Consider the following 9735-nt stretch of genomic DNA (forward strand, 5'->3'; position numbering starts at 1 on the left):
AAATGTATGGACGTTGGGCGTTGTAAGATGGCGGCGCTTTAGCTTCAAGGCGACTGTCCTATTAGGTAGGCTTATACATACAACCCCTTATAGAAATCAGTGGCTATACAATACAGTCACCGATGACGATCAAGAATTTCATAAGAACCAGGGTGTTAACGAATTTATATGGCTTCATTAAAACCCCCGAGCATTAGGCCTATGTAAAAACGGGATTTGGTTTCATTTTATTTTCAATTCGTTCTTTTTCTATTTTTGAAGGGGGATACATGTATCTACAGGTTTTGGTAGAAAGTGTATTGATTATTTGAGATTATCTGAGCGCAGGAGCTGGTCAGGTTGCGCCATATTTGATTCATAATCATGGCTTATCACACACACACACACACACACACGCACACACACACACATTCAGCCTACATCGAAAAATTCTATTCAGTTCAATTTCAATTTACTTTCATATATTTTTCAATAAAAATACATTAAATATAACAAAATATAAAAATACATATCCGGAGTTTGTGAATATCAAAGATAATCAATATTTCTTTCACATGATGTTTGTAATTTTGGAATATCGGCCGATGGAAAAAAAAAGATAATAAATGCAAGGTCCGTGTTCGAGTTGAAGTGAAGGTAATTTCGCGAGTGTCCTTTCTATACGTGCGTTCATACACATGACATTAAAACACACAGACACACGTACACACAAACATGCACATACAGAAAGGACAACTTCTCGGGCGCCTCTAACTTCACATCACTCTGCATGAGGTGTACTAGTGGAAAACTGACAACCTGTCTTCTGTTATTTTGTTCATATTGTTGTTGTTAGCAGCGGCGTCGATCCGTTTCACATAGAGGATATAGAGGGCGCTATGGACTGAGTTGCACACTACCTCTCGTAAGTCTCGCAAAACTGACTAAATTTCACTTATTTTGGATATCCTCCTGTTTTATGTGAATCACACAACTTCACCAAACGACGGATTAATAACTACTGTGCAAGATGGAACCACTGAAGTCTGCTCGTCCACAGCGGGTGGCCGCTACCAAGCCGAAAAACTATGGTCCTGCATCGAGAAAAATCTCTACCCAGGTACATTCAAAAAGCCCGCCAAATCCCAACGCGAAGGTTGCCAGCCCCACGCCACTGACTCCGGCCGCCGTGCAGCGAGAGTCATTAGACGGTCAGGCAACAACCAGCGATGCGGAATCAGTGGAACTAGTACCTGATGACGTCACAAATATGGCCGCCGGATCCACATCGGTAGATGAAGAGAACACGCAACACGCCGTTCCCCACGAGAAGGAAGGCAATGCCATGGCCTCAACACCTACCCACATCCTTACACCAGGATACTTGGATATATACTTCAAGCAGGCAACAGATCGTTTCCACTCTATGATCCAGAAAGCAGTGGACCAATGTCTTGAGAAGCTGACCACATTGGAATCCAGTGTTGATGCCTCCATACAATTCGAAAGGAAGCGTGTCGACGCTATTGAGGAAAATCAAAAGTTGATGGAAAGCAAAATGAAAATGATGGAAAAGGAAGTCGCCGAGCTCCGTTCTGAGGTAATGAAAAATAAAATTGCGGCGAACAAAAGCGAAAGAATCTCCAGGCGGAACAACGTTCGCATCGTTGGAGTCCCGGAACCACCACAGGACCAGAGGGAAGATTGCGTTGAAGCTGTTGAAGGCTTACTTCGATCCAACTTCGAGATGGAAACGAAACTGGAACGAGCCCATCGTGATGGTCGTAAGGTTGAGGGCCGTCCAAGGCACATCCTAGTTAGATTTCTCTCATACCGAGAAAAGGTAGATGTGATGCGTCGTGCCCGGGAGGCCTTAAAGGATGAGCGATGCTTCGTCGTCGACGACCTCACCCAGAGTGACCTGGAGGAAAAACGAAAATGGAGGGATCAAGTCCAAGAAATGTACAAAAAAGGGACCAAACTGAGTTTTTATGCCGGGAAATGGCGCCAACATGGAGGCATTCCCTTCAACTTCAAGTGAGTAGTTAAACATGTTCCCTCATTCACTCCCTGATCATCGAGTTAACATGGTCACTGGAAATTTATGACATTATTTACTGTTTGACATAATACATATACAGATTGATTTGTTTGATATATACAGATTGATAATATTTGTAGTAAACTCTTTATTGAAACCTAATAATGCATCAGTTTCAAACTGCAATTGATACATTTACTTGTGACATTTATAGATGCCTATACTACGATGTAATTTCGTGATATAAGACAGAAGACTGAAAACAATCGTAATTATTATTTAAATATGCATTTATATAAGACAACTAACACACCGTACAATTTCACTACGATAAAAAAGCTCAACATATGTATAGATCATTGTGTATAGTTACCAAAATGCTGTAATGACCTTAAATTAGATCGTACTGCATGATCTGGTCAATTGATGTGATAAACTTTACCTTAATAGACAATGATATTATTGTAAAGGATGCTATTGTCCTGCCCAATAGGACCCATTTTGTCAAAACGTGCATACTGCTTTTTTTTTCTTTTTATTGTGGCAGAACTCCCTGTTACTCTTGTAGATTACTGTATGATTATGCCTGTACTCAATATTGTTAAAAAGCGAGGTATACACTCAAAATTGCCGTATACATTAATTTATTGACCTCCCCAACACAGTATGACGTAGTAATCATGCTGATACATCTGCAATATATAAACATAAACAAATCTTACTGTGTTCTCCAGCAATGTACCAATATAATACAAATCTTATTGTGTATATTTATATACATTATGCACTTATATCTTGGAATGCCATTAAAATGACATAGCCAAAGGGAGTACAGTATACCAACGAAATACGCAGAAAATCATGTACAACGAACAACGTTTTATATCATTTGTCGCATGTTTGAGCACAAATCCACGACGAATGTCTTTATTATGTGGAAGAGCTTTCTTTTATCGTTGCTTTGTCCCCCCCCCCCCCCCCCGTAAAACAAATCAATGCTGTAATGACCTTAAATTAGATCGTACTGCATGATCTGGTCAATTGACGTGATAAACTTTACCTTAATAGACAATGATATTATTGTAAAGGATGCTATTGTCCTGCCCAATAGGACCCATTTTGTCAAAACGTGCATACTGCTTCTTTTTTTTTTTTTTTATTGTGGCAGAACTCCCTGTTACTCTTGTAGATTACTGTATGATTATGTCTGTACTCAATATTGTTAAAAAGCAAGGTATACACTCAAAATTGCCGTATACATTAATTTATTGACCTCCCCAACACAGTATGACGTTGTAATCATGCTGATACATCTGCAATATATAAACATAAACAAATCTTACTGTGTTCTCCAACAATGTACCAATATAATACAAATCTTATTGTGTACATTTATATAGATACATTATGCACTTATATCTTGGAATGCCATTAAAATGACATAGCCAAAGGGAGTACAGTATACCAACGAAATACGCAGAAAATCATGTACAACGAACAACGTTTTATATCATTTGTCGCATGTTTGAGCACAAATCCACGACGAATGTCTTTATTATGTGGAAGAGCTTTCTTTTATCGTTGCTTTGTTCCCCCCCCCCCGTAAAACAAATCAAAGTCAAAGGGGCAAAACCAAAATTAACACATTTCTTTTCTCTTTCTTAAAGAGGTCTTCGTGGATTTACACCCACCACATCATTCCATTTGGATTTAATGAAATATAATTTTATTATTGTCATATTACTACTTAGAATGCATGAACTTTGCACAAAGTTTCTCTCCGTTAGTGCACAGTCGTTGGCAGGGGTTAAGCAGCATGACTCAGTAATAGCAACTGAGATATTCTTTTTTTTATCTTGTTATGACCCTTTCGTCCGAATGCCGGGCCCTGCCGGCGCCGCTGCATTACCGGAAAGACTTTCTATTTACGTGCATATCTGATTATACCTAAACTGTACTTACCTTTCAGCCTTGATATTGACAATGACATCAGTTGGCCACATTTTGGTTTGTTTTTTTTTGTTTTGTTTTGTTTTGTTTTGTTTTTGTTTTTTGTTTTTGTTTAAACTGAACTTCTTCCCCATAGAGCACTATTGATCAGCAGAGTATCATTTATTTCCGCTTCTGACGAATTAAACAACATACCAGCTTACATTTAAATCAGATTCTAAAAATTTTGTATAAGATAAACAAACGGCTGATGTTTTTGACGATCGGGACAAATTCAATTGGTCTGGATTTTCCTAAACTACCAGTAGATAATGTATACAGAATGAATTTTTTTTTATTTTTGTCAAGACAGTGTCCGTACACAGTTATAAATCACTCAAGAATGTCCCGTTTGCACTCTCGTAAACTTGTGAACCCTTTCATTGTAGTTTGACACAAGAATTTTCCTCCAGATGTACATTCCTCCTTCATGTCTCACCTTCACAAACTATCTCTACGTAAATGCATAGACGTTCGAAGGGGCTTGTCAGCATGACTCTGTTAAACAACCAATCTAATTTTTTTACCTTAACTGTTAGAACACCTCGTTCGTATACTATTATTGGAGTAATTCTATTTCTGTTATTACCATATAAGCGCCTTGTCTTCTTTTATAATCACTGTTATTTCATATTACGCGTACGAATTTACCTCACCAACGTTAAGTGTAGGAGGATTCCATTTACTTTTGTAGACATAAATTTAGCGAGACTACATGATGTAACATTTGTTCTATTGTATAACATAAAAATTCTTTATTTTTGTCAAGACTGTGTCCGTGCACAGTTATAAATCACTCAAGAATGTTCCGTTTGCACTCTTGTAAACTTGTGAACCCTTTCATTGTAGTTTGACACAAGAATTTTTCTCCAGATGTACATTCCTCTTTCATGTCTCACCTTCACAAACTATCTCTACGTAAATGCATAGACGTTCGAAGGGGCTTGTCAGCATGACTCTGTAAAACAACCAATCTAATTTTTTTTTTACCTTAACTGTTAGAACACCTCGTTCGTATGCTATTATTGGAGTAATTATATTTCTGTTATTACCATAGAAGCGCCTTGTCTTCTTTTATAATCATTGTTATTTCATATTACGCATACGAATTTACCTCACCAACGTTAAGTGTAGGAGGATTCCATTTACTTTTGTAGACATAAATTTAGCGAGACTATATGATGTAATATTTGTTCTATTGTATAACGTAAAAATGTATCAGTATCATTATTGTTATTATCAACGCACATGCACTGCACACCCCCACACATGCACACACTCACATTTACATTCACGCACAGACATTGCAACGTACTACACAAAATACATGGCCCCAGAACAACCATTCTCAACTTTGCACTCAAATCCTCATGACTCATAACAACGATCATCCTGACCAGGGTATCATAAGTAATCACAGTAAATACTACACTATTTCGGATTTCAATAATATGTTCCAATCTTCACTTGATTCCACTGCAAGTCATGTTAATAATTCCTGTAGCAATTCCACAAATAGGAATGATGACACTAATTATAACCCCATTAAAGATTTTAGCTTATTCCACTGGAATGCTAGAAGCTTAAACAAAAATTTTGATTCATTTGAATTACTCCTTCTTTCTTTACAAAATTTTCCCTTTTCCGCAATCGGTATAACTGAAACTTGGCTAGGGCACATGTCTCCAAATTTGTTTAGCCTTGATAGATATAAAATATTTCGCTCTGATCGTAAGAGAGGTAGAGGGGGAGGGGTAGCCCTATATATATATAACGAATTGCAAGTAAAAATAAGAACTGATATTGATATTTAAGGTTGTGAAAGCCTGTTTGTGGAAATCATTAATGATAAAATGAAAAATAAGATAATTGGTGTTATATACAGGCCACCAAATCATAAAACCGAAATGTTTTTAGAAAATTTTGATGAATGCCTCAACACGATTACACAAGAAAATAAGGAAATTTATATTATGGGCGACTATAATATTGACATGACGAAAATAGATACTTTAGCGGTAAAATTAAAAACTATTCTTTTTTCATATGCTTTCCATTCCCATATTGATAACCCAACAAGAATATCCCAAACATCTAAAACCTTGTTGGATAATATTTTTTCTAATAACTTTTCTGTAAATAAATTCATTAATGGTATCTTATATTATGATATATCTGATCATTTACCGATATTTATTATTCTTCGTTATTCTGAAAACGTCAAAAGTATTTCAAAACCCAGGCCGATAATGTACAGAAAAGAATCAGACGAGAATATTGAATTACTTAATCTTGATTTAGTGAAGGAAGAATGGCAAGAAGTGTATCTTCAAAATAACGCCGATAAAGCTTATGATATTTTCTTAGATAAACTTTTATATTATTATCGAAAAAACATTCCTTTAGTTAAGAAAAAAACACGCAGAAAGAACAAACATCCCTGGATTACAAAGGGAATCATCAATTCAATAAAAACCCGTAATAAATTGTATAAACTGGCGATTACTACCCACAATACAAAACATTTTACAGATTACAAAAAGTATAGAAATATACTCAGTAATTTGATTCGTATTTCTCGTAAAATGTATTATTCCGATAAGTTTGATAATCAAAAGGATAACGTAAATGGTTTATGGGAAACTATATATGAAATAACAGGTAAAAATAATAAGGAAACATCGTCCGTTTTTTATAATGACAACAAAGAACTCATAAACCCTGATGAAATATCTGATGCTTTTAACTCATACTTCGTAAATATTGGCCCCCAATTAGCTTCAAAAATAAAAAACAAACATGTTCATTCAAACTTTACTGAATTTCTTCCACCAAACTGCGACAAATCCCTTTTCTTTACCCCAACAGATGAGGAAGAAATACTGGAGATTGTTAACAGATTAAAGCCAAGTAGATCTAGTGGCCATGATGAAATAAGTGTTTATATAATGAAGAAAATCATCAAACAAATAACCACACCTTTATCTTACATTTTCAATCTTTCAATGTCTTCTGGAATATGCCCGAACTCATTAAAAATTGCGAAAGTAGTTCCAATTTTCAAAAGAAAAGACGACCCTTCTCTTTTAACAAATTATAGACCAATATCGTTATTACCTAGTATTTCTAAAATTCTGGAAAAAATTATTCATAAACGCCTGTACATTTTTCTTCATGTAAATGACCTACTTATACCTAATCAGTTTGGATTTAGAAAGGGCCATTCCACCGATTTAGCTATAATTCAATTGTTAGATAAGATTACTGAATCTTTTGCAAATAAAAAACATTTTATAGGAATTTTCATGGATTTATCAAAGGCTTTTGATACCATAGATCATGATATATTAATTTACAAATTAAAAAGATATGGTGTTCGTGGTTTAGCACTTTCTTGGATTATTGATTATTTATCCAACAGAAAGCAATATGTACTATTTAAGTCATCTAAATCTCCGAATTCTAATATTGTATGTGGTGTTCCCCAGGGATCAATTCTTGGCCCCCTACTGTTCCTTGTATATATTAATGATATAATAAATACATCAAAAACTCTTAAATTTATACTTTTTGCGGATGATACTAATATTTTTTACTCCCATGAGAACCTCGAAACACTGTTTAATACTCTGAACACGGAAATAGACAAAGTCTCCCGATGGTTTATATGTAATAAATTATCCCTTAATGTCTCTAAAACAAATTTTATACGTTCCAAACCTACTGCTTCACAGAACATTAACAGCAGTTATAATATCAATATTGATGGATTATCTTTAACTGAAGTAAGATCTACTAAATTTTTAGGAATCACAATTGACTCGAGGTTAACTTGGAACGATCACATTCATAATATCCACACGTCTGTCTCAAGAACTGTAGGAATTTTATATCGACTGAAAAACTTCATTTCTCAAAATTCCCTGACTATTCTATACAATGCATTGATCTTACCACATATCACATACTGCAATATCGTTTGGGGAAACTGTGGCTCAACTAAAATTAATCCAATTCTTACTCTCCAAAAACGTGCTGTACGTTTGATTACCAATTCCCGTTACTTATCCCCATCCAATCCCCTATTTCATCAACTAAAAACATTGAAAATTGAGGATCTTCACACCTTTCAAACTGCTGTTTTTATGTATAAATATACATTTAATTGTCTTCCAAAAATTTTTGATGGCTTCTTCACTCCAAATTTCACCGTTCATTCATATCCAACACGTCAGTCGTCCGATTACCATCTCGAAAACCCCAGAATCATTTTAGCTCAAAAATCTTTAAAGCACAATGGACCAGATATTTGGAATTCTTTACCCCCTAATTTAAAACAACGTACGTCGTTGAACATTTTTAAACGAGAACTAAAAAACACCCTCATAATCCAGTATACTTCTGACACATAAAAATATTCATACCACCTGGTCAACAAACACCCTAAACAATGAGTTCACGGCCATAACTGAAGTAATATTCACCTCATCACACTGATACACAAAATAACACTCAACGTACAAACCAAGATTCATCCCAACACAATGCACACCGCACTGCACCGCACGCCTTTCGCACAATTACTTCCCACTCAGTGAGTGGCAAGATTTTCTTTATGTATCTCTTCGTTGTGCCCTTTGCACAATTACCCCCCACTCAGTGAGTGGCAAGATTTTCTTTATGTATCTCTTTACCTGGGGCCATCTTCCTCGTCAAGCTTAGCTTATGATGATGGTCCCCTGCATTTCATTTTTATCATTTCCTATTGCTTCCTTTCATATATGATATTCGTTCTTGAAAAAAAAAATGTATGTAAGATCCAAACGTTACGAATATTAGCTGTGTAAATGACTATGTAAGTATTTTGTTGATTTGTGGATTTGTATTGATTTTGAAATGCAGAAATAAAAACTGAACTGAACTGAACTGAACAATGGGGGGTGGGGGTTTGAGAGTTGGACAATCTGTGCGAGGGAGTGGAGCAACCGAGCTGGGGGAGGGGGGTATCCCCCCTCCCACACCTGGGAGATTTTGCGTTTTCAGACCTGAAATTCAGCGATCTGGTGCACACGTTTGGTGAAATTTTTCGATTTTTTTTTGTTCCTTTCAGAAAAATAGGAAAAATACATATTCACAGAAACTGAACGACTATAAAATCGCGATATCTCAGCTCTTGTTCCGCGTGTGCAACATCGCTGTGAAGGCTTATAGTGATACACGAACTTTGCATTTTCAGAATTGAAATATAACGATCTGGTGCACACTTGTGTGGAATATTCGGAAAATTGTCAATCCCCAAAGTGTGCGAGTCTAAATCTATGGATAGGAACCGAGCGGCGGAAAGATTTGAATTTGAATGGAAGTGACAGATATGATGCACACTTTTAGTGTACTAAGAGTATGGAAGGAGACCTACCGGGGAGGGAGATTTTGCATTTTCAGAATTTAAATTCAGCAATCTGTTGCACAATGAATAAGATATTTAGACAGTTTTCTACAAAAAAGCAAGCATTTTTTTCCTCACTTCTGGAATTATTGGAGGGGGGGGGGGGATATGACATGTTTGCCTCCCTCGTCCTCCGGGATTGATGCCTTTGAATACGAGGGACCTTTTGTATTCTTAGATTTCAAGTGAAATTATCTCGTAAACACATTTTGGATGGAATTTGGGAAGCTGTCAATCCCAGAAGACTTTTAGTGTAGGCCCTGCTATATTCACGAAGGGA

General features: G+C 36.1%; 1 protein-coding gene across 1 annotated transcript; it reads left to right on the forward strand.

Annotated features, from left to right (window-relative positions):
* Positions 1–1009: 1009 nt before the first annotated feature.
* LOC140228327 (uncharacterized) lies at positions 1010–2020 on the forward strand. The gene has a single exon (XM_072308555.1). It carries the CDS (start codon positions 1010–1012, stop codon positions 2018–2020), a length of 1011 nt encoding a protein of 336 aa, XP_072164656.1.
* Positions 2021–9735: the final 7715 nt, after the last annotated feature.

Source organism: Diadema setosum, chromosome 5, assembly GCF_964275005.1.
Source record: "Diadema setosum chromosome 5, eeDiaSeto1, whole genome shotgun sequence".
NCBI lineage: Eukaryota > Metazoa > Echinodermata > Echinoidea > Diadematoida > Diadematidae > Diadema > Diadema setosum.

Bases quoted from the DNA above. Each gene is read 5' to 3' on its own strand.
- LOC140228327 (XM_072308555.1), top strand. From the start codon at position 1,010: ATGGAACCACTGAAGTCTGCTCGTCCACAGCGGGTGGCCGCTACCAAG.